The sequence below is a fragment of the Cebidichthys violaceus genome, unplaced genomic scaffold (assembly GCF_023349555.1).
Source record: "Cebidichthys violaceus isolate CVI_PGR_0920_01 unplaced genomic scaffold, fCebVio1.0.p SCAF_23, whole genome shotgun sequence".
Taxonomy (NCBI): Eukaryota; Metazoa; Chordata; class Actinopteri; order Perciformes; family Stichaeidae; genus Cebidichthys; species Cebidichthys violaceus.
The window spans coordinates 1,646,189-1,671,232 of NW_027176406.1; the positions used below are offsets into that span (position 1 = coordinate 1,646,189).

The window sequence follows — 25,044 nt, forward strand, 5'->3', positions numbered from 1 at the left end:
CAAGTTAGCAAAACGAGCTTTAGAGAAAGATCCTATAGATCTACAAATCCCATTAAGCTAGTCTGGGCCAAGGGAATAGTTTGGAGTAAAGCAGCAGGACAACTGAAATAAGAGGGAGGTTTTTGTGCAATTTAAATAATAAAGTCAATGCAACATTTAGAATCACCGAACACACTAAGACTAGGTCATTCTAATTTAAATTGCAATAGGCATCCAACGGGTTCATTGTTAGGTTTGGGAGTATGTAATCATGGATTGCAATCAGGCGGAATAAAGAAAGGCAACCTATGCAAGAAGATTATATATTTTTTATTAAACAAGATTAACGGACAGGACGTAATCTCTGGTCCACGATCCGAAGCAGAGAGTGGCGCTAATGCACATAATACGCTGGTTGCCAACCGTCTTTAAAAAGAAGAAGAAGAAGAAGAAGCTTCGACTCCACCAATCGTAGCAAAGGAGGCGGGATTAAGCGCTTCTGCCTGGGAAGCGAAATGCAGGGCACTAATTTCTCAATATCCACGACATTAGCAAACATGGGGGCATCAAGCTAACGAGGCTAACTGTCAACCAGAGTGACATTCGTTGTATGTGGAGATTTTAACGTTGGTAAGTCGCAACAACACACCGCTGTTTGTCTCCGTAAATATCCAGCGTTAGTTGACGAGTCTGTACTTCACTGACTGTTACCTCGCGTCTACAGCGGGGGGACATGTTGTGACTGAAAGTTGTCCTCGAGTTGCAGCAGCAATGTTGCCCTCAACCAGCACTTTGGTCAGGTCTTCTGTCAGGCTGCTGCCACCGCGACACTGGGGTACAGGTGAGCCCAGTCTGGTGTTATTACGTTTTGGCTGTGCTTAAGTACAACTTTAAGATACTTGTACTTTACTCGAGTATTTCCATTTTAAGCTACATTATACTGCTACAACACTAACTGCAATTTCTTGTCACTTATCAGCCGACATATGCAGTACCACAATACTAACAATGTGCATCTGTGATAAGCTAAAGTCGTCCAGAGGTTGTACTCTGTAAAACATCCGTTGACTGCAGATGAAACATAACCAATGGTTGAAGTAACTGCATGCAGCATTGTAAAGGTGCCCAGTTGAAGAGTATTTTCTGTCTGTGTCGTGTTGCTGTCTGCAGGACGTGTCTGGTGTCCGAACAGAAAGATATCTGTGAAACTAGGAGGTTTGAAACCAAAGACGGTTCCACCTCGGTACCTGGGCCAGCCCAGTCCTTTCACTCATCCACACCTCATCAAACATGGTAAATATTGTCAACAATGCTGGACCAGTAAACTTGCAACAGGCTCAATACTTAATTATTCATATATTTATTTAGGATTCATGCTCTCTAGTGGCAGTTGGAGCTATTGTTAATCACTGACGACTACTGCAGTTTACACCTTTCAGTTCATTCATTGCTCTACACTGCATGTGACATAAAGATACAATAGGACTACATCAAGCTGAGCTGTTGTTTAACACTAGAGCACCACATGTGTGATCTCTGCTCCTCAGGTGAGGTGACCCCAGGCTTGAGCCGGACAGAATACGAGCTCCGCAGACACAGGCTGGCCTCTCTTATCGAGGCCCAGTCGGACAGGCTGGGACCCTCTGCCTCCTCCAGCAACCATGTGGCCATTGTGTTGTCCCATCCGACCCGCTACATGACCAATGACATCCCTTATCCCTTCCACCAGAACCAGGTGCATGTTTGATCTCAATTCGTATTTCTTTATATTCTGTTTTATTTTTTACCTTATTTCATATTTTCTGAAGACATGAACTTCAGGTATAAATGAGAGTTACTAGGAATACTGTTTGCAATTCTAGCAAGGCTTTTCTCAATTAACCTGGAGCCAAATGTTCCTCAGGATTTCCTCTACCTCAGCGGCATCCTCGAGCCTGACAGCGCCCTGGTTCTTTATGGGAAAGGACGACCAGACCAGGCCATCTTGTTCGTCCCCCGCAGAGACCCGGGGAGAGAGCTATGGGACGGGCCCCGGTCAGGGAAGGATGGGGCGGCTGCTTTGACCGGCATAGAGAGAGTTCATAGCACAGAGGAACTGGGTGTTGTGCTCAAGAGCCTTAAAGGTGGGTGGGAGTGTTTGTTAAGTCCCTCCCCTTTCGGATACTGTTGCTACGCCTGTCTAGCTTTCTGTTCTAGCACTTTGTGTTGTCAGAAATATCAAACTATCAATACTGAATATATATATATATATATATATATATATATATATATATATATATATATATCACGATTTCAACACTCATTTTCCGCAGTATAGATACACAGGTACCAGATGCGCTTCTGCTCTCTTTTCTTTCTGACAGTGTTGACACACACACACACACACACACACACACACACACACGCTCATATTTATTTTTAAATTTATATCTAAAATATTCCTCCATCTTGTATACATTTTTCCCAGTGGTATCGGTATTAATATTTTTTAAAAGAGTTGTTTTGAAGTTAGAAATTCACACACACATATGCAGCTTAGAATGATAACAGTGGCAGATTTACCACTCAACATTCACAGTATTTATTTTAAACAATTGGTCGTAAAAAATAGCCTGTTTCTCATTTTGAGCCAATGGCCGTTGGTTTTATCGATTAAAATGGCGTCTGTAGCTCACAGAGTAAGCTAATGCCAAGGCTAAAACTCTGTGAGTGGATTGAAACTTTCATATCCAGCTGACTTTTTATTGTTTCAGAATCAGAATCAGAAAAGGTATGTTTGCACATACAAGGACTTTGGCTTGTTGATTGCTATATAACAATAAACACACATAAGACATTTAAAAATAAAAATATGAAAATTTACAAAAGAGTATGTACATTGTAGCTACATACAATATATAGCTGATGCTAAAAGATCAAGACTAAAGCTACGTCCCAGGCAAAGAGTCAGCATCCTCACCAGGGGCAGTATTGTTTGTGTATTGCAGTGTAGATTTGGTTTGGCCAGGATGTTTTTTTTTACTCCGACACAACCCTTGGAAGGTTGCAAGCTTTAACAGAAATAACATATTTGTGCGAATTTGGCATTATTTTACACAATTTTGTCTTGAATTCCTGGAATGTTAACTCTCCTAAACCAAATAAAGAACGGGACAGAATAGTAACCACAGACTAAACTGATGTACTATCATCTTGCTCCGACGGTGGATTTTCCAGTTTCTAGTTTGTTTCTAATGTAACCTGTAAACCCAGATATGTAATGCTGTTAGCTAATGACTTTTCCCTTGCCTTGAAGTTAACATGAAGTTACTACTGTAGACAGTAAGCTAGTTACCCGGCCATGCAGAGGTTTGCAGCTTACGTTAGAGCAGACAGACGCGCTGTTTAATCCGTTCCTCGCTCTTTTGCACTCTTTTTGCTTTTTTAAAGGCTTAGAAAACAAGAACCCTCCAATGGCTAATGCATTGTGTGTTGAACAGCAAATCCTTTTTCATTTAGAGGTAGAACTGTATTCTTTAAAAATAATAACAGGAGCTGACATTTGACTGCTAACTACAATAATTGGGACCTTAACCTCACTGTTACCATTTTCTCTCTGCTCCGATCCTCCTTCAGGCACTGTGCTGTGGTACGACGGTTCTCAGCCCGCCCACCCTCGGCTCCACCAGGCTCACGTGGGTCCCGTGTTAGAGGCGGGGCCGATGCCGCACACTCTCAGGCCCCTCATACACTCTCTAAGGGCCCTCAAGAGCTCGGCAGAGGTGGCGCTCATGCAGGAGGCCGGTCACATCACAGCACAGGTTGGTGTTTAAATTACCTAAAGCGTCAACTTCATAATAGTTTGTAGTTTGTGGAAGGAAATTCTCATAATCAATGCAAAATCTAGATATACTGTATTTCAATCATTGAATTACTTTAATTACTTATGTGAAATGACGTTTCTGGTCTGCACTCTGAATCAACACCCTTGGTATTTTCAGATTTGTATTAGATTTGTCTGCAAATCCAGAATAAAACATTTAGTAGAACTAGAGTTTTGTGTTTCGCTGTGTCTCAGTGTTCGGTTCCTACCAATCTATTTATTTATATTTCAAAACTGAACAGAGAGAAGAAAACCACGACGACAAATTACCAATAAGTGCCTGCAGACAGAGCCACATTTCTTTTTATTGTTGTAACAACGTCTCTTTACACTTTTTATGATTAGATTACACTGCAGTCGCTCTAACTCAAGTCCTGTTCTTTCAGGCTTTTAGGAGGACAATGGCTCTGTCTCAGGGAGATGTGGATGAGGCTGTGCTCTTTGCTAAGGTAACAAAGAATATTTGATCATTTTCTGCCAAGCTTATTGGCAGGAGTTTAGCTGGGGTATTTTTTCTTCCTCATGAGGAAATTCACAACAGCTACTGTTAACGCCAGTGGAATATCTAACTGTATTACCAAGATGTCAGTTTATCAAAAATCTATATTTTATTTGGATAAAACTAGAGGCAAATCAGTCATTTAGCTGTGTTGTTTTAGCTCTCTATTTGGCTGTTTCTCCATGGCAGATATTACAGTAAGTGTGACGACAGCTTCTGGAGCTCAGAGATTATAAAGAGGGCACTTCCTGTGCTTTGGTTTTTATAGCTCCAGTTTGAAGTTACTGCGAATTCAAAAAGCTGTTTTCACAGAAAGTAGAGACCGTAGAGATGACAGTAAACATGACGCTCACAAGGCTTTTTAAAATAAATAAAATGTTAATCTTCCAGTTTGATTTTGAGAATCGTAGCCATGGCGCCAACTTCCTGGCCTATCCCCCTGTTGTTGCCGGAGGGAATCGAGCCAATACTCTGCACTACATAAACAACAACCAGATTATCAAGGTAAAGGAAGGTGTTGAATGTGCTAATGGTTCCGTTCTATCCAATACGGTGCAATGAACATCCACAGTAAGCATTCTGAGAAGTGGTTATGTATGTGAAGTAATGACTCATTATACCCCCCCCCCCCCCCCCCCCCCCCCCCCCCTCTCCTCCATCAGGATGGTGAGATGGTGCTGCTTGACGGTGGTTGTGAATACTTTGGTTACGTCAGTGATGTCACTCGAACATGGCCAGTGAATGGAAAGTAAGTTTGACAAAATAATCTTAAGCAGTAAGTTGTGCTGCTCAAAGACAAAAGTTGATGAAGAATATCTGTGCATTTGAATGTAGAAACATCTTCTGCTTATTGAACATAGATATTTTCAGGAAGTATTAAGTCTTAATAGCTTTATATGTGCTTTTTTTTTGTTTAATCTCCCATGTCTCTAGATTTTTGGGGGCATTTTAAGTAGGTGTTTTTAAGAATTCTTCCAATGACCGACAATAACTCATTTCTCCTACCAGATTCAGCCCGACCCAGGCTGAGCTGTACGAGGCCGTCCTGGAGGTCCAGCGCTCCTGTTTGTCTCTGTGCTCCCCGGGTGTCAGTCTGGATCACATCTACAGCACCATGCTGGCTCTGTTGGGACGACAGCTTCGGCGGCTAGGCATCGTCAAGGCCAACACCAGTGATGCTGATGTACTAAAGGTAATAATGAGAGAAGTAGAATGGGCTCCAGCCGGTAGACGTTCCCCAGCTTTGTCCTGCGTGAGGAGCAATTTCATAAAAACAAATAAGCATCTCTTGGCTTTTGGAAAAAACAAAGTTCCTGCCAGTAACAACATTTCTCAAGATGAGCTGCAATTTATTTACTGTACAAGAATGTTACATTTCCCAGATCCAAATATTTAGCTGCTCCCTAAGTTAAAAGCAACGCCCAAGATCATATTCCACTCTGTTAACTTGTGTTTTTGCTTACAGGCACAGGCTCTTACACACTGTTTTATATTTTTATATCGCTAATGTAAATTGAAATCTTGCCCTGCTGCTGGATCTCAATCATCCACACCAGAGGATGGTCATGGTACTATCACATTATCACCTTAAGGCATTGAATTTAAACATGTTTGGTTTATTTACGTCCTCACCAGTGGTTTGTGGTCAGGAAATAGCCATAAGCTCCTTTGGCCAATGTAAATGATGAAATGACCTCATTACAGCCTCCATGAAACACAATATGCTCTGTAAACTTTGTATAACAGAGGAATCTATTGTTATTACTTTCCTGCTGTTGCTCTTTGCTGGGAAATAAAACAAGCCAGCCAAACCAAAATTGAATGTAAATGTACTCAAGTGGTTTCCCTTTTAAAAAAAAATAAATAAATAGCCTTGTTGGCTTCTGCATTGGCTGACGGGTGATGAAGGGGTTCCCCCGTGAGAAACCTTCATACAAGCCGTGCTCATAGTTATCAGCCATCTTGAGTATATGATTTTTGGCCATGCTAGCAGCATGGCTCTAGTTGGTCAGTTGGTCTACCACTTTGGTCAAATATTGGATGTGTTGGGTGTATTGCCAAGATTGTACAGATATTGATGGTCCCCAGAGGATGAATCTTTCTGATCCTCTGCTGCCACTAACAGGTCTACATTTTCACTTACCCTGAGAAGTATCTTAACATCTTCCAGATGGATTGGCACTAATGTTTGAACAGATATTCATGATTGTCTGATGATGAAATCTGGTCTAAACATACATCAGGATGAATTGTAATAGCTTTGATGATCACTTAACTTTTCATAGTGTCTACATCAGGTCAACATTTCCATTTGTCTATTTGGGTTCATGCTAAAACAATTAAATTCCCCTCAACTGTACTTTGTATTTAGTGCTAATTAGCAAATGTTAGCATGCTAACACTGTAAACTAAGATGGTGAACATGGAAATCTTTATATCTGTAAACATCAGCATGTTAGCATTGTCATTGTTAGCATGTTTAGCATTGCTGTAGACTCTTGGCCATGTAGAGCTACCTACGTGATACACTTGACCTCACCGCTCATAACTGATGCTAATGGAGAGGTTGATGCCGTCAAGGCAAATGAAGCTAGTAGTTATCTCTGAAGTACACATCGAACATCTGTTTGATCTTACACCCATGAGGCGTCCAAATGTTTTGAGCATAGTGGTCAACAGCATTGGAAGCAGTGCTTCTTAATAAGGCTTACGGAATAAACGGAAAATCCTACTTTCTGTATTTTTGTTTCACACTGTAGCCAAGTCATTCCAAAACAGAGCTGTGGTTTTAACGTTAGGGCCTACATTTGGAATAAAAAAATGTTTTATTTCAAAATTCTAAAATGCTTTTTTGATACCAACATCACATTTATAATGTGTGCACTGATTTCATATATGAAGGATTTGTCAGAATTGCATGTTGGAATTTGTGTTCACCTTATATTTAGTTGTTTAGATGCCCCTGGATTCAGTTGTGTAGGTAGAAAGTGATCAGATGAGGCTCATTCACCACAGTAAGCCGCAGTCATTGGCACCTAACTTCTATGTCGTTAATGTGTGGCTGCTCTGGGACAACTGAAAACTTCTATACGACTGCTTGAACCTTTTAATTATGCTTATCCCAGGCTGCACGACGGTACTGCCCCCACCACGTTGGGCATTACCTGGGCATGGACGTCCACGACACTCCTGAGCTGTCCCGCTCACAACCTCTACAGCCAGGAATGGCCATCACTATAGAACCAGGTATAGACGAACTAGCATTTTGAATACCCGTTACTGTTCTGTTTTTCCCCTCAAGATGTGCAGCTGTGGCTGTGTTAATCATGAGTCTGGGTGAGATTCATTACGCATGAGCTATTCTGCATTCTCTTTCATGTTTCACATTGTTCCTGCTTTCATCAGTTTTCCACTTTTCCTCCTATTGTGGCAGGGTTGTACATCGGCGAGGACAATGACCAGGTGCCACAGCGTTTCCGCGGGCTGGGCGTCAGGATTGAGGACGATGTGGTGATTCGAGACAAGGGAAGCCCTCTGATTCTGTCCTGTGACGCACCAAAGACCATCGCTGACGTAGAGAAGGCCTGCGCCCAGAGATAGGGCAGGGAGAGGCAGACAAGTGAGCCACTGCATCGATGGCAGGCTGAGGGCTGTGCTTTTCCAACCGACATCATCAGTCTCGGGGCCCAGGTGCGTGAAAGGTGGGAGCATACTGCAAGACTCTGGTTTTTAGTCTCAGTAAGACCTCAAAAATGTAGAGAGATCATAGTTTGTTGTCTAACTAAATGTTCAAAGAAACCAGTTTCATGTTTGTAGTTTCCAACAGTGAATGATGGTGAAGAGCTCAACAACAGTAAAAGGTGGGTTTAGTTGTTGTTTAAGGGGTTACGGTGTAGCTTTGGAGCTTACGCACGTATACTACCCCGTAACCGACGTATTCCTCCACAACAATGTTTGCTACAGTACATTCACATGGAGACGAATCTTGATCATGTATATTACACACTTCTAGTGTTGTGATGGTGCGGTTGAAATCTAACGCTGAACCATAATAAAGTATATTTTCAGCTGAAGCCCCAGTGGTTAGATCCAACAACCATGCAAGCATTTTCATTCCTAAAACCTATTTGCTCCACACCATGTTTTTCAGAATTACACCAGGATATAATTGTTTGTTGCCCCTTTTTAAAAAAATAAAAAAAAAAAGTTTCCAAGCCAAAGTACAAAAAATTGTTTCTTACACAGAAATCATTCTTTCGTAGCTCAAATGTTGAACATTCACTCACTGAGCTGCAGGAAGGACCAGGGCATGTCAAATGAACAGACCATGTTAATACACACAAGTGATGAATAAAGATGAACCTGTCTGAAACCGCTGCTCCCGACAAACCTGGAGTGATGGCAATGATTACACCAGTACAAGGAAATGGCTTTAAGAGTGTTCACCCAAAAGAGTTTTGTGTGCATGGGAATAATGTATTTTAAACAGAGACAACGTGATCTTTTTTTTTCTTAAAGATGGCGTTTGTGTATTAAAAATCTCTCTTTAATACAAATGCATGCCTTTTCTTTCCTTTTTGCTGACAAACAAACAAGTTAAAGAATGTAGGTTAGTAGCTGGAGTCTGATTTGACGTTTGAAGAAACAATGGGTGACTGATTTTAGAATGAATTATAGTCCCAGTCTATTTAGTGTGTCACAGTCATTCCAGTGATCCGGCACAACACCAGGACCCTGGCCCGCCTAAATGCAACAGGGCCATAATTAATGTTATTAATTACACTTGTGCGCTGCTCTGAAAGAGTCACATAATTAGTTAAATGGAGATTGCCTGTGTGTAGTTGAGGGGTTTCAATATTAATACACCCAGATCTTTTGGCAAGTCAGTATTGTGACAAAACATTCACCTCCAAGCAACTCAATAAAAAGTTGATTGAAAAGCACAAGTTGGGATAGATACAAGAACTTTTCTAAGTTCCTTTCACATAGAATACAAATGTTAAAGTAAGTTTAATCTTCAACTGATGCATTGAGTTAGTCTTACAACCGATGATGCAATGGTTTGGATTTTTCTCAAAATGGTTTACAGTTTGTACAGAGTTTTGACACCAGAAAGCTGTTTTCATTTCGGTCATTTTTAGCAGACTCTTTTATCCAAAGCGACTTACAATTCAGTATTTGTCTACACACCGTAGACGCAGCTACGGGAGCAATTTTGGGATTAAGTGTCTAGCTCAAGGACACATTGACATGAGACTAGTGGAGCATGAGACTAGTAGAGCAGGAGCTGGGAATTGAACCGCCCTCCCTCTGATTGAAAGGCGGCCCTGCTCTCCACCTAGCCACAGTCACCCCAATGTTTTCACATTGATCTACTCATTGATCTATTCCACTAACACCAGCTGAAGACGTGAACATGACTGTGATATTACAACCAGTTTGGATGTCAATCGTTGGGTTGAAACTGAAGTGGAAACTGGAAGCTTTGTGAATGTAACAGAGTTTTAAAACATGTGCTAAGAAAAAATTACTGGTAATCACTACCAGTGTTGGAAGAAGTATGCAGGCCCTTTACTTGATTGAAATAGTATTACCAAAAATATTCCATCACAAGTAAAAGTCCAGCATTCCAAATTGAACTTGAGCATTATGAGCAAAATGTCCTTAAAGTATTGAAAGTAAAAGTACTCATGTAGAAGTGCTCCTTTTACAGTGTTACTTTACTGAAGTATTTATATTGATGCTTTGACAAACACCTTGTGGACATGATGGAGCTCTTTTTTTAATGTCTTACTTTTTAATTGCTGAATTGTTCATATTATAACAGTATATCATACTGCAATAGCGGATCAGATGTTTAAAATGAAACAATCTGCACAGCAACTCGTTTTAAGATACTAGCTTTAAGATAAATGTAGTGGAGTAAAAATATAAAGTAGCAAACAATGTATACATTCAAGTACAAGTACCTCAAAGTTGTACCTTAGTCTAGTACTTGAGTAAATGTAGTGGGTTACTGTCCACCACTGTATTAGAGAGGAGAACATGGAGCGCCACTGTCCCCTAATGACGGAAATCGGCTACTACCGACAGAGCACGGAACCGGTTTCCGGACAATCCCGAACACCTACGAAGACAAACCTCCCCTCTCCTTCCCTCCCTCCCTCCTCCCCTTCACGCCTAATGTTGCTGTACCTCCAACCCTCCCCCCGTATCAGAGGAGTAGAAACAACAAGCCGCCATTTTGTTTGTGCGGACAGACCGTCAGAAACAGGAGGAGATAACCGAGAGAAGGAGCGACTCCGGCAACCGACGGCAGCCACTCCGTGAACCACCGGAGAAAGAACGAGTGGCGGAATCCTGTCCGTGTTACCGAGAGAGAGAAAGCATCACCTACGAGATAAGACGGCAGTGGAGGGAAAACCGTGTCGGTGATAAATATATATAAATATATATATATAAAAATATATAAATATATATATATATATACACACATATATATATATATATATATTTATATATGAATGCATGAGAAGGAAATACTCCGAAAAATCCAAGGAAGGGGGTGTTTTTGCGGAGCGGAGACGGAGGAGAGGCGGAAGAGGGCTCTGTGTGCTCGTAACGACGAGAAACCTGCGAAAAAGGGGGAAAACATCAACATGAAAAATCACTATGTGTCCGTCGCGGAGGAAGGAAAGAATCCGCATAGACAATTATATAAATAAATTGCTGCCGGGCAGAAGGGAGAGGTGGAAAGAAAGACGGGTTTAAAGAGAAGAAGGGGAAAATTGCCAGGATCAACACGAAGGGGGGCATTCTCCATCACAAAGAGTCAATGAGAGGATTTTGTCAGCCCAAAATATTTTAAGGGGGGGTTGTCAATATTAGTGTGCCGATCAGAAGCTTTCCGCTTCCGAAATAGCCATCATTTCTCAGCGACCCACCGTCGTTTTTTTAAAAATCACATTTTCTTCTGTCGCCCTGTGGCTGTGCTCCGGTTTTTGCTTAACGTCTCTTTTTTTTCTCTTCTCCGGCATGGCCAAGACATCACATAAGCAGTGAGTAACGGGTGTCTTTTTTTAATATGCATCATTCTTTTCATCATCTGAGATTTCAAGAAACCCGTGGGAGGACCCTCTCGTGGAGCAGAAGATAAGTAACCCCACAGATCGAAAATAAAACTAATTGGATCAATCTTGACTGCCCGCTGATTGGCAATTAGCGCCGTCATTGCCCTCAAGAAGTATACCGTCAGATAAAGCCTGCATCACAATCGATTGCACAAGAGCAGCGATTTTTGACAAGACTTTTTTTTTTTCTATTTTCAACCTTTGCCGATCCTGCCGACCGCGAGAGGCGTGCTCGCGCGAAAAGGGGGCTGCAACAACCAAATGTGCAAAAAAAGTCTGTTCTTTCTGACCCAGTGCCTTGCATGGTCACACACTAAGTGCACATTCTAGTCAGCATGCACATGCAAAAGAAAAGTCATGCATGGATCCACACATCCGCAATATATGTTCCTTGTATCTGAGTAACTGCAAAGTGTGGGACTCGATCCGGTGTTTTCATCTTTCTGCAGAGCTGTTAAACTATTTATCCACTGACTGTTAAGCCAATGCAAGTTGTTTCCCCCCTCTCGGTATTGCACTCGAGAGTACCACTCACGCTTTAATTGTATCGAGAACTCCTGCTGGTTGTCTCCACTCAACGGGTGATCGCCTCCTCGGTCTGGATAACGTGAAGGAGTCGTTGACATCAGTGAGATGTCTGGTCAGGTGAGAGGAACTAAGCTCTCGTAACTGTTGCATGAGAGAAGTGAACACGGGGACACTCCTGGTTTGTGTTTCTGGACCAGATTTATCATTTTCCCGTGATCCCTGACCGAGAGACTCTCTGCTGGAATCTGTTCAGACGTGAAATACGGGGATTTTCTCCGCCGACTATGGCGGACAGGACCGAGTGCAGCACGGAGGACGGATCTCGGGACAGTTTTTGTGTCGCAGAAGAAGAGGCTGCATGAGGTTGTCAAGAGGGCCGCACGCTTTGCCCTTTTCCGCCGACTCCACCTTCCCACCTCCTGTTCAAATCTGTGAAGAAACTAAGTCTCCGACAGGGGAGGGGGTCTGATATCTAGAGACTAACCCGAGAGAGAGAGACTCTGAGGGACAGAGCTCTACATCTCTTCTCCCCTACCGTCCCCCGAGCGGTGGGGGAACGACCACGAGCGTGTCTTAAAGGGAGAAGGAGACGATAAAGGAAATACGTTTTCCCTCCGTGGAATCTACATCAATTTTTTTTTTTATTCGTCAAAAATATGGCCGATAATGTCCTGGAGTCCGGCCCGCCTTCAGCCAAGAGGCCCAAGCTGTCCTCTCCAGCTCTCTCGGTGTCTGCCAGTGATGGAAACGGTAAATATATTGCATGCTTTACTTAAGCTGGAGATAAAATACCAAGTTGCTTCGACTGTTGGTGTGTTAATTACTGGTCAGGCTTTGAAGTCCCTGTGGAGTTGCACAGCAACTTAGTTGGTTTGAGACAGCTACACCTCAACTAAATCAATGCTTGTAAACATAATTGTGAACATATATTTGTAGCATTATTTTAAAGTAGTCTGCGGCTTTGTGTTGCTGGAGAGAGAACGTGATGTATTGCTGCTGGCAGGAGCGACTTTCCTGGAGGGATGTTTTGATGCGTTAGCCTCAACAGGCTAACTAGCTTCTAACTATGAGATCCACCTCCAAACAATGGAAGAGTCGAGTCACCCCAGTTTGCTTCAAGTTGTCTCGCTACTACCAAGGTTAACGAAATGAAAGCACGAGAGCACGTACACGTTAAACAACGAGCTTCGTGAATACTCCGTGAACGTGGAGACAAAGTACCGTTTACAAAGTAGCTTTAGGAGAAAGTAACGGTAACCGAGCGAGCTAGCTAACTAGCTAGGACGATAACCGGCTCAGCTGAGCTCGATAGCTGGCTAGCAAATAAATTAAGTGATTGTTAACCAGCTCAACCTTATTGTGCACGGAAGTAAAAACATTTCGTGGGTACTAACTCAATCTGCAGGTTCAATAAAAACGTTTGAGGTTTTTAATTCCGTGTGCTTCACGTGTTGTTAGCCGACTCTCTGTTTCAGTGGTCTATTGTAACATCAGCTAGCTATTGTTCGACACTTCATTAAAGTTGCGAAACGCGTTGTTGCCCAGCCGAAGACGTTGCCGTGTGTTAATTTCGACTGCGTTGCAACGTTGAAATGAAAGCACAAAATCGGCCGACGTCTCCGAAACGTCTTCTTTCAAGCCTTTTTTTTTGTTAAAAGACTTTTAGTTTCTCAGTGGTACTAAGGATGAAGCCCATTCTTGTGAAGCCACCATTGATGGACTGCACGGTGACACCGCGCCGCACTCTCTGCAGTTTACTTTTCAAAATGGTTCAACACTTAACGTTACCCCGTGCACGTCCCTTCATTGTGAATTACACTTTTATTGCAGACGAATTATTTTACACATATTGAGCAAGAAGCGTTACGCTCTTGGCATCACCTCCTCTTGTATTGAGACACATAGATAACCATGAGGATTGAGATATTTAGTTGAAGCTGTTTCAACTAATACCCATGAAACAATACGTGTAGCATAAGTATTTCTTATAACACAAAAAAACGTAATGGCATTTATGTCAACTGTGCAAAGATTGGTGGCCATACCACCGTGTCAGAAGATAAGTAAATGTGAATTTCAAGCTTGATGCATGTTTAATTTCCTACAGTATCTGAACTCGTAATGCATGACGTAAAAAACCCTGGCACAACATATCAACACTGTAGCATTGATTATTCAGTGAGACGTTGACATGCTAGAAGCCACCATAAATAACATCAAACATGCAGGTTATGTGTCTGTGGGGCCAACTGAAGGGCCAACCACGAGCACTGCCTATTTTTTATATTATATTGGATTCAAGGTATACTTTAAGAAAAATGATTTAAACATATTTCAGTATGCTCTCAGACAACGTTCCCTTTAACGTGCCTCCCATTGCAGTGGATATGACTTGTGATACCTCTTCTGTTTCATGTTCTTTCACCACATGATGGTAGATAGATCCAATGCACACACCTACCTAGGTACTGTAGTGTTTACTCCTGCGGCTTCTCACCCTGACCCTACTGCGTTCACTCTCCATGTTTGGCACCCCATCAAACCACAAACTGATGCCCAGGAGAGAAATCCCGCCTGTGAGAGGAAGCTCCTGCTGCACCGGCTGTCCAGCTTTGGGCTCCAGATTAATAGCTGATAGTTTTCAAACTAATGTCAGCGTTGTACCACTCTCAAATTCGTCTTGAACAATTGTGGCTGTGTAGTGTGAGATGTGAACCGTATCTCCATTGTTTTTAGTTGATACATTTTTTGGGATCTTTTCTTTCCTGCCTAGATTTTGGTTCGCTCTTTGACCTGGAGCATGACCTCCCAGATGAGCTCATCAGTTCCTCGGACTTGGGTCTAACCAACGGAGGGGATGTCAACCAACTCCACACCAGTCTGGGTGGACTCGGAGGAGGGCTTGGTTTGGGAGGCCAGGATGCAGCCACGAAACACAAACAGCTGTCTGAGCTCTTGCGCGCTGGAGCTCCAGCACAGCAGGGTGGCCCCACTTCCAACAGCGCAGCGCCCGGGGCTTCCATGGGGATGATGGGGGGTGTCGGCGTCTCCCCTGGTGGACCTCAAGGCATGCCCCCCCAGGGCCAGCAGCAGCAGCAGCAGCAGCAACCTGGATTAATGCAGCAGGTCGGGATGGTTGGAGGGGCGGCAGCACTCAATCGGGCAGCTGCCATGATGGGTGCCCAGAAAGGCAACACTGGACAGCAGCAGCAGGGCCTGATTGGTGGCCAGGTGATGAATGGCTCGCCAAGAATGGGTTACCCTGGCAGTGCGGGCATGGGTAACAGTGGCAATCTGTTGGCGGAAACCCTGCAGCAGGGCAGTCAGCAAATGGGACACGGGGGTCAAGCAGGGATGAGACCACAACAACCCGGAGCACTGAACAAGGTAAGTGCACTCAACCCAGGATACGGTCAGTAGCAACTATGTTATAGAAAATTATCAAACGTGGTATATTAAAGATTTAAACTGAGAATAAGGTGTTCTAAAAGCCAGACTAAACAAAGTGTGTTTTTGGTGTCTTGTTGAATCCCACACTTGCACATAGTTCTCTTCAAATATAAAACTACTCTTTCTTTTACATAAAATAAAATGGTGTGGGGAATTCAAAGGTATTGTATTAACATTTACACAAAAATAGGGTTTTAATATTTGGTCAGTATGTCATAGCTCTACCATTGGCCGCCAGAGTAGTCGGAACACGCATCCAAGATTATTTCTGAGATTTGCCAGTTACAGCCCACTGCTTCATATGTGTAAGAATATACATTTGCTGGATATGTGATTAGTCTAGATGGAATTTCTTGAGTTTGGTAAAGTAATTAAAAAAAGAAAAAGGAAGATTCATGCTATTTACACTTGAGTTTGTTGTAGTTAAACAATATTTTTAAGTTCAAAGTACAAAAGGCGGACACATCTCTTCAGACCTGAGTGACGCTGTAGACTGAACTAGACCTGTGGTAGTTGCTTGTGTGAGACTGCTGAAGACGAGTTCTCCAGAGCAGGTGCAGGAGTGAGTGCGGTTATGTGTCGGACTCACAGCCGCATCGCTGTGTGGTATTGATGGTTAACCACACCGCTTTGTCAATTTGCCACAGAATAGATAGGCAATACTGCAAAAGTCTCATCTGTGTTACTGTGAAAAAAGTGTGGTCAGGGGGAAGTAATATTGTAACCTAACGGTCACAATGAGAGCTCATTATGAAGGGATAATTACAAGTAATATTCAAAAAGTGATTCCATGTGGTTTCCCTAGCAAAGTGAAACTGTCTGTGTCCAAAGTAGTTGGATATGTGTGTAGGTTTTGTAGCTTTTAAAGTCATGTAAGAAGTATAGATTGTAATACTTCCCATATTTCCTTCATAGGCCAAGAAAAGTACTCGATTTGATGTCTAAACTATGAATTTCCCTCTCTCTTCTCGTCTCCAAACCTGCTCCCTAGATGAATATGATGGCCAACGCGGGCCCCTATGGTGGTCCGTACGGCCAGTCTGGCCAGGGGCTCCCTGGAGCAGGGCTGGGCCCACAGCTCCAGAACAAGGCTGGTCTGCCCAACAACATGGCCACCCAGTTCAGCATGGACAAGAAGGCCCCACCGGGTCAAGGCATGCCTGGGATGGTAAGATGTGTTCATTCTTTTTTTTCTTTTCTTTTTTCTTCTTTTTTTTTACGTCCTCACTGGAACCAGATCAGAGTTTTATCTTTGGACGTACCGTAGCATCTTCTGCTCAGAAATGTGTCTCAAAAGCATTTTGTGTCAGAGTCATTCATGTCATTGTAGTTTTCAGTAACCACTAAAGTCCCACTTCAATAAAAGTCCAGTTCTTGGGTTAGATTATTAGTGTGGTGACTTATCGTCAAAAGCTCCAAACCAACAATGAACGGAGCCCGACAATTTGTTTACAATCCTTCCCGCTTTACACAGTGGTTGGCCATGTGTGTTGAGGTGTAAAACCAGGCAGGATATGAACTTCTCTTTCTTTCCCTGTGGCCTTTAGATGTAATCTGACAACATGCCATGCCCACCTTGTTAACCACAAGTCATGTAAATACAGTATTTTATTGTCATATTTTGGCACGACACCAGGGCCTCAATTCGAGTTGCTGTCTAAGTGAACAGCCTCCGTTGCACCCGACGCTCTTTTCAAAGTCTCAGACCTTCTTTATTTCCGTTACAACTCTGTGATGACAGCAGTGACTACTATAGTCATTTGTTTTGAGTCTCTTATGTCACTCACACGGATACATTTGTGTGAAATTCTTATTTTTACATTAGTCATTTAGCAGACGCTTTTATCCAAAGCGACTTACAATAAGTGCATCAACATTGGTAATCAAAAGAACTACTAGTCACCAGAAGTCATAAGTACATTTCCTTTTCCAAACAAGCATCTAAGAGCCTGAAGCAGAGCATAACTCAGAGCCAAAGTACAGTGCAGAAACAAGAAAAACAGTTAGTGCTATAAGTAATACGAATACAATAAGTGCAACAAGCTAGTATGAAAACAATAAGCGCTAAGTGGAAGGCTCAGGGTAGCACTTCCTGAAGAGGTGGGTTTTCAGCCTGCGCCGAAAGATGGGCAGCGACTCCGCTGTCCTGACGTCAGTGGGAAGTTCATTCCACCACTGTGGGGCCAGGACAGAAAACAGCCGTAACCGGGTCGATCGGCCGCCAGGACCTCTGAGCGACGGGGCGACCAATCGCCCCGATGCAGCAGAGCGAAGTGGTCGGGCGGAGGTGTAAGGCTTGACCGTGGCCTGGAGATACGAAGGAGCTGTTCCTTTCACTGCCCTGTAGGCTAGCACCAGAGTCTTAAACTGGATGCGAGCTCTTACAGGTAGCCAGTGTAGAAAGTAATTTTTTCCGTTTTGTAACATTTTTGTGAATTAAACTTGTCTACAAACGGATTAGAACAGGTAGCATTTAAAGCGGCTTCGGGGCGTTGTTAATGCTTATGATCAACTCTCAGGAACGCGGACATACTCTTAAGCTGGTGGCATTCATCAAGTTGAAACAAGAGATTTATGACAAATGTTGCGCAGTTATGAAAGTGTGGTTAATCTGACATGGAACACCTGCGTTTTAGGATAAGAAATGGAAAAGGTTTTGCATGAGCTTCACGGTGTTATTCCTGCCTTACGGGTTGTGGGAGGCTATGGATCAGGTTATCATTGGTCATCAGGTTTCTCTCTACAAAAAAAATGCTTTTTTTCCAGGTCGGACTAGTCCATCATATTTTCTTATCCCCTTTAAGGAGTGTATGAATGATGCAGGTTTATGTGGCTACATACCATTTTCATTTTTACAGACGAATCTGAAATTGATGGTGAGACATTAGTAACTGGCAGCCTAATAATGCAAATGATCTTACAGATGTTTTAGACAAAGTCACAGTCGTCTCAAAGGAGAAGAAGCCCGGACTGAGTCTGTATGATCGCTGACATGCATTGCATAGGATTTTAGTGAAAACGAAGCTCAGTTCACCATTACAATATTCTTACCTACCTCAGAGAAATGAACCCTTTTGAAGTGAGATTAACCAAATGTCCCCAGAACTTCACTGTCAGATCGCTGTGAGTCACTGAAGGTTATTAACTTCCCTGTGTGAGTCTGTAAACTGTATGGTGTAAGTGTCTCTAACGATGTTGCACCGTTTGTTTGTATGCTGATTCAAACTCTGTTAGCCATCTGTTTTATGTCTCTTGTGTGACCTTACTTGCATTAGCACCTCATCTACTTTTATATATGTAAACATGGTCAGACCGGTAATTTTGCTGTAAGAAAATCGGCTATATGTGTAACTGTGTTGAATTCATTTCCCCCTGATGTTAGACTACAAATTCTAGGAAAGATTGATCATTGAATTGGTGCGTTAGCTGCTAAGCTGTTACCAAATTGGTCATCGTAAGCGGTGCAACACCCAATCATTGCAGTCTTGTTAACGCGCCTCCTCTCTCCTCCCTGTCCCAAGGCCTCTCAGCAGCAGCAGCCTGGAGCAGTAGGCGGCGTATCCGTCGGTGGAGCAGCAGCGGCGGTGGGAGGCGCCCAGGTTGGGCTCGGTGCCGTCGGGGCTGGTCCCGGCTCAGCGCCCCCTACGGCGGACCCCGAGAAGCGGAAGCTGATTCAGCAGCAGTTGGTCCTCTTGCTCCACGCGCACAAGTGCCAGCGGAGGGAGCAGGCCAACGGGGAAGTGCGGCAGTGCAACCTGCCCCACTGCCGCACCATGAAGAACGTACTCAACCACATGACTCACTGCCAGGCTGGCAAGTCCTGCCAGGGTGAGTCTGTTGAATTATGCTGATTGCTGGTTTTGTGGTGTGTGGTTTGTATAATAAACACTAGGCGGTGTTTAAAGTTGTCATGTATCTGCAATTCATTTTTTGTGTGTTGTTTATTTCCCTCTTCGTTTGCCTCTCGTTTTTTTTTTGTCATATCAGAATGAGTTATTCTCTCTTTAGCTGCCTGTTCTACTGTAACTCTTCCTTTTTTCCGTCTCTCATCTGGATGTAGTTTTATTTGACTGAATGACTCATACAATAACTTTAGTCTCTGGCTTCTCTCTCTTCCTTTTGACTCTGACTCCCCTTTTCTCTCATCCTTTTCTTGTCTCATTATTCATCTCCCTCCTTCACCCTGTCACCATTACTCATTTCACTTGTTCTACCTCTTCTCTCTTTTCCACGTCTCTTCCCTTTTCTCACACTTCTCTCCATTTCTGTGTCTTCTCCCCCCAGTGGCACACTGTGCCTCATCCAGACAGATCATCTCTCATTGGAAGAATTGCACACGACATGACTGTCCTGTATGCCTGCCACTGAAAAACGCTGGAGACAAGCGGAATCAGCAGTGTGAGTGTTTCTCACTCTGTGGCTGTGTGTGTGTGTGTGTGTATGTGTGTGTGTGTGTGTGTGTGGGTGTATCTCTGAGCAGTAAACATAATCTTGTTTCTTATCATTGGAATTATTGCACATTATATACCATGTTTGTCCTCACAGATGTTCATCCTCTGTTACCTCTGTCTCTTCCCCATCAACCCTCTCCCGTTCTCTTCACAGCTCTTGTTAACAGCGCAGGAGTCGGTTTGGTGAACTCTTTAGGCTCGGGGGTTCCTGGTGGACAGTCCAACGCTCCAAACCTGAACCCTCCCAACCAGATTGACCCCAGCTCCATAGAGAGGGCCTACGCCGCACTGGGCCTCACGTACCAGGGCAACCAGATACCACAGCAGCCGTCACAGGCCAACATGTCCAACCAGGGGCTGCAGGGTCAGCCTGGGATGAGGAACCTAAACACCATGGGTTAGTTTCTAACGCCATTGTGTGTATCTCAAACTATCAAGGACAATCCATGGATGTTCATTCTTGACCTCGATGACAACAAAATAGTCTCAAATCAAAGGTGTGCAGATGTTTGGGAGCTTTAACAGGCATCTCATGTGTTTTTTTTTTTTTTTTAATTCAGTGAATAGGGCTGACTCGGGCGTCCGTGTGGAACTTAAGTAATGTGATAACAGGATTTGGTTTACGCTGTATGGTCTTTGGCGTCAGAAGTGAATGGCCTCCTTGATCTCTTCCAGCTGTGCACTGACTCATGGTCGATGACTGTGTCACAAAACTTTGATTTATATTTCACTGGACAGGTTCACTGTCACGCTCGAGAAGATAATCTCCAGCTGTCTTTGAATCACTTTACTTCTTTGACTTGAAAAATGTTTGATCTGAAGATGCGTCTTAGGTTCACTCAAGATATTGTTGTCAGCATTTACCAATCCACATCATATCCTTCAAACTCTAACTACAACTCTTTACAGGTGGGAACTCTATGGGAGTGAATGGTGGAGTCGGGGTGCAGTCGCCCAACCAGCAGTCCGGTCTACTGCCAAACGCCCTGTTGCACGGCAGCATGAATGCACAGAGGTAGGACTGCTTTTCATTGGTCAAGCTGCCGTCATGTAATAGACTTAAAAAAAGTCAAAATTAGTCCTGTAAGTCTCACTTCTACCTTTCCTCCTTGTCTGTCTTTTCAGTTTGATGAATGATGGTCTAGGGAACCTGGGCTCCATGCCCACGGCGACTCCTCCTTCTGCTGCAGGCATGAGGAAGTCTTGGCATGAAGACATCACGCAGGACCTCCGCAACCACCTTGTCCACAAGCTGTGAGTTTGCTGTGTCTTGCAGGGGCCCCCAAGAAGTCTTACTATGGCCCAGAGCTAAATAAATAAACTCATTAAATGTTAGATTAGAATAAAATGTTTTTTTCACTTTATTGTCACTGCACATACAACACAAACTGAGACAAAGAAGTGCAGGTAAGTTTCTAACCAGAGGTGAACAACTTTAATTATGTATATACAGAATAAAATATACAATAAATAGAATGTGGAATAAACAGTCAGGGGTATAAATACACTACATATATACGTTATGAGCAGTATGAAACATGCAGCAGTTACAGTATGCAGTGCAGGTATAAGTAAAAATGTATGTAAAGCAGGGTAGCACTAGTAATGATATATAGCATTAACAGCTAGAGGTGTGGTATTAATACGGTCTGTACACTATTGATCAGATATGTGCAGTGTTGATGGTGGTATCAGATAGTGCTGGGCGGTATACCGGTTTTAATTTCCTGTATGATATTAATTTTTCATAGCCGAAACATCTGCTGTCGCTCTTCAACAGGCAGCAAAATATATTGTTTGCCGCTACGGTCGGAGCTATTTGCCTTAACTGTATTGAGAGGGACCCTTAATCATGGTTATAACTTTATAACACAACCATTAACAACCCACTACTAACGCTCTTTAACAGGGCAAAACACCACAACGCAACAGTTTGTGACACACAAACAATTTGGAACACTAATAATTGTACATTTATAAAATTACACCGCCGAACGGCATGCTGGGTACAGCTCGCTAGCTACCCCGGTACTGCAAGTCTGCTACCAGCTGGGAGAGGCTCCGTCGCTACATGAAGAACAGAAAAGAGCGATGCAGGAGGAACAAAGACTTTTGCTTTTTGGGGTATTTTGGTTAGACACATATGCAACGCTGAGTACCGTGTAATATATGCGGTATTTGTTATAAATGTACGTTGGTACATAGACGGTGATAAGAAGCTGTACATGGAGGGGCTTAGGACCCAGGGGAATGTAGGTGAAGGAAACGGGAAGTGACAGAAGACACACACAAACAGCTGTTCACCGCTAGCTGGCCGGTTGGCAGGCCGGTTCTTGTGTGTTAAAAATGTCTGCTTAATAATTAAACACGCGATAAAATAATTTTTGGCGTTAATTCATTAATGTGTTAACGCAGAAAAAAAATACCATGTTATACCGTGAAACGGTATAATCTTACAAAATACCGTGATACACATTTTTGGTCATACCGCCCAGCACTAGTATCAGATCATCTTCAGTTCGGTGCTGGATGTCATTTGGGTGTCTCTTTCCTCAAGTTAATTGTACCTGTGTGTCCTTCTTGTTTGTGCATGTGTGAGAGTAGTGTGCAGGCAATCTTCCCCACTCCTGATCCAGCGGCCCTGAAGGACCGGCGGATGGAGAATCTGGTGGCCTATGCTCGAAAAGTAGAGGGAGACATGTACGAGTCGGCCAACAGTAGGGTAAGAAACCAGTGCGCCCAGAATATTGTGGTATGACCATCGGTTTCCAGCTAAGGGAGGAGAAAATACAAAGCATTTTTTTGCACCGTCGCGATGTATCCTCTGGTAACATCCTCTCCCACCCGTGACGTTATCCTTTATAGGCAGAATACTACCATCTGCTGGCAGAGAAGATCTACAAGATCCAAAAGGAGCTGGAGGAAAAGAGAAGGACACGACTCCAGAAGCAGGGCATGATGCCTGGCCAACCTGGTATAGCCTCCCCAGGCCTCCCGCAGGTGCCCCCCAGCATGGGACAGCTTCCCAGTATGGGACAGCTTCCCAGTATGGGACAGCTTCCCAGCATGGGACAGCCACCCATGGGCCCCGGGCAACCCCCAAGTAAGTAAACATACTACTTTTACCTCCCTCGCACACTTCTGTGTGTACTTAGAAACACATGAATGAATGCATGCACGTATACCGCTGGCATACAAATAATAGCTCAGCTTTTAGATCCACACCACTCTTCTCACCCTTTTAAACATCTTTCAGTCATCTCTGGTTTTTGTGATTCCTGTAACTCTTCTCACCCTGTCAGATGGTCCTCACGCCGATCCGTCCATGGTCCGACCAACTGGACCCAATCAGATGGTCAACAGGATGCAGAACCCAGCAGGTACATCTCTAGTTAGTGTAAATTACATTATTACAAAGGCAGCCAGACTTGGAGAAATGCATTTTAAATAATGAGGCCAGATCAAAGGTTGATACAAATACACAATTATTAATAGAGTGTATAGGACGGCCTATGGGTTGCAGAAGAGTTGGCTTAAAAGCACTCCTCATTGATATTTATGAGCAAATGTTTATTTCTCACTAGTGGTGTGTAGCCATGCTGACAGCAATGAGATTCATGCTGCCACCCCAAAACAATATCGGCGAATGGGACTTTGCGGGTTTTCACAGCTTTGATAACTTGCATTTAAAAATCTAAATAGCATCTTGTCTTTGCAGTTAATTTAGTTTGTATTTGATCTACTCTCTACTGCAGAAAATAGTCCCTCTGTAAACTGCTGACAGCATGGTGTGATGTGGTCCTCAACACACCTTCATCCATGTGTGAACCAGGGCAGCCACATTTTCAAATAAAAAAGACAAATCTGTCCTAACATGTAATTTGTTTCAATATATTTGCACGCACCCATGTTGCGGATCCTAAAATACATCGTAGCTGCGGTAAACCGGATTTTGCGCCCCATTCCTTTCGGTGTGAGACCTACTCGCTGCCGCTCGTAAAAATAACAGGAAACACTTATTGTATATATCCTATTTTATATGAATGGATACCGAAATGATACACAAGCTTCAGACACTGCTTGACTGCAGTGAATGCAAGGACATTTGCAGAAAGTAATGACAAGTGTTCGTCTCTGTGATTCTGTTGTCAGCCTGCTAGCCACACTACACCCTGCAGTTTACGCTTACAAGTAAAGTGAAGACCTGTCTGACTGGCCATGTTTGTTTGTTTGTTAACGTTACTGTACGCCAGTTGTATTTTACAAAGTCAGCAAGCAGGCTTACCTTAATCCACAATTATTATGCCTCCCCAAATTTCTTAAATTCCAAAAAATCTGATCGGACATTCTTTTTGTCCAATGTTCAAACTGTAGTTTCGAATAAGACGGCCCTCGTGGGGACGCACCTCCTTACCTCTCATTTTCTGTCCTCCCCTTCTAGGAATGAACCAGTTCGCTCAGATGGGGATGCAGTCGATGGGTCAGAGGTCTCCTCTTCCTCATAATGCTCCAATGAATCAGGTCGGTATCACTGTCACCATCTCGAGCAGATCATAATTTGGGGTTATGTGAACTTTATGCTTGAAAGTCACAGATGATTGATGATAGTTTTTTAAAACTGATACTTAGATGTTGTTCTCTTAACCGAGGCACTGTGGGTAATCTGGGCTGTACACAAGTCATTCAAACAGGGAAAAAAAGAACCACATTTATTTATTGATGTTCACATTTCCATTAAAATAATATTTAAAGGCCGTGCAACAGTAACTTTAACCATACTTTATTGTACATCTTTTATATTCACACACCCCTTGGTGTCTTGTTTCCAGATGGGTATGGGAGGCGCGAGGATGGGTCAGCCCAACGCCACACAGTTACAGAACCAGTACCTCCCTCCGGGCCAGTTTCCTGGGTCCAGTCCTGGACTTGGCTCTGGTCCTGTTGGCATGAACCAGCCAGGAGCACAGAGTGCTGTGCCACCGGTGAGTGACAGTACAGTGCCTTGTAATGTAAAGATGAGTTTGATTGCAAAGGGGAACTTTGCTCTTTGCAAAAGCAGACAAAGAATGTGATGTAGTGAAATTCTCCTATTTAATGAATTCATTTTACAGCTTACAGAGAGACTGATTGGAAATAAAGTGTTGC

At 43.3% G+C, this 25,044-nt stretch overlaps 2 protein-coding genes across 9 annotated transcripts in view; both read left to right on the forward strand.

The window, feature by feature from the left end:
* Positions 1–410: 410 nt before the first annotated feature.
* xpnpep3 (X-prolyl aminopeptidase 3, mitochondrial) lies at positions 411–8,896 on the forward strand. The gene is made up of 12 exons (XM_068718902.1): positions 411–609; positions 704–820; positions 1,150–1,272; positions 1,527–1,714; positions 1,883–2,102; positions 3,595–3,779; positions 4,228–4,290; positions 4,731–4,844; positions 5,003–5,088; positions 5,349–5,532; positions 7,466–7,586; positions 7,774–8,896. Exons 2-12 carry the CDS (start codon positions 751–753, stop codon positions 7,938–7,940), a joined length of 1,521 nt encoding a protein of 506 aa, XP_068575003.1. The 5' UTR covers positions 411–609; positions 704–750; the 3' UTR covers positions 7,941–8,896.
* Positions 8,897–10,563: 1,667 nt separating this feature from the next.
* Positions 10,564–25,044, forward strand: part of ep300b (E1A binding protein p300 b) — a 34,254-nt gene continuing 19,773 nt past the window's right edge. For all 8 annotated transcript variants that reach the window (XM_068718753.1, XM_068718755.1, XM_068718756.1 and 5 more), the window contains exons 1-13: positions 10,564–12,748; positions 14,772–15,385; positions 16,440–16,616; positions 18,970–19,276; positions 19,733–19,846; positions 20,054–20,296; positions 20,809–20,914; positions 21,025–21,153; positions 22,504–22,621; positions 22,765–23,002; positions 23,202–23,279; positions 24,341–24,420; positions 24,729–24,881. In XM_068718753.1, the coding sequence (XP_068574854.1) occupies positions 12,655–12,748; positions 14,772–15,385; positions 16,440–16,616; positions 18,970–19,276; positions 19,733–19,846; positions 20,054–20,296; positions 20,809–20,914; positions 21,025–21,153; positions 22,504–22,621; positions 22,765–23,002; positions 23,202–23,279; positions 24,341–24,420; positions 24,729–24,881 (2,451 nt within the window). In that variant the 5' untranslated portion in view covers positions 10,564–12,654. The remainder of the gene's footprint in view (positions 12,749–14,771; positions 15,386–16,439; positions 16,617–18,969; positions 19,277–19,732; positions 19,847–20,053; positions 20,297–20,808; positions 20,915–21,024; positions 21,154–22,503; positions 22,622–22,764; positions 23,003–23,201; positions 23,280–24,340; positions 24,421–24,728; positions 24,882–25,044) is intronic.

What these genes read in the sequence shown, in the direction of transcription:
- xpnpep3 (XM_068718902.1), top strand. Translation starts at nt 751, where the DNA reads ATGTTGCCCTCAACCAGCACTTTGGTCAGGTCTTCTGTCAGGCTGCTG. An exon ending in CCGGTCACATCACAGCACAG is followed by an intron (nt 3,780 to 4,227) that starts GTTGGTGTTTAA and finishes CTGTTCTTTCAG; the next exon opens with GCTTTTAGGAGGACAATGGC. An exon ending in ACAACAACCAGATTATCAAG is followed by an intron (nt 4,845 to 5,002) that starts GTAAAGGAAGGT and finishes CTCCTCCATCAG; the next exon opens with GATGGTGAGATGGTGCTGCT.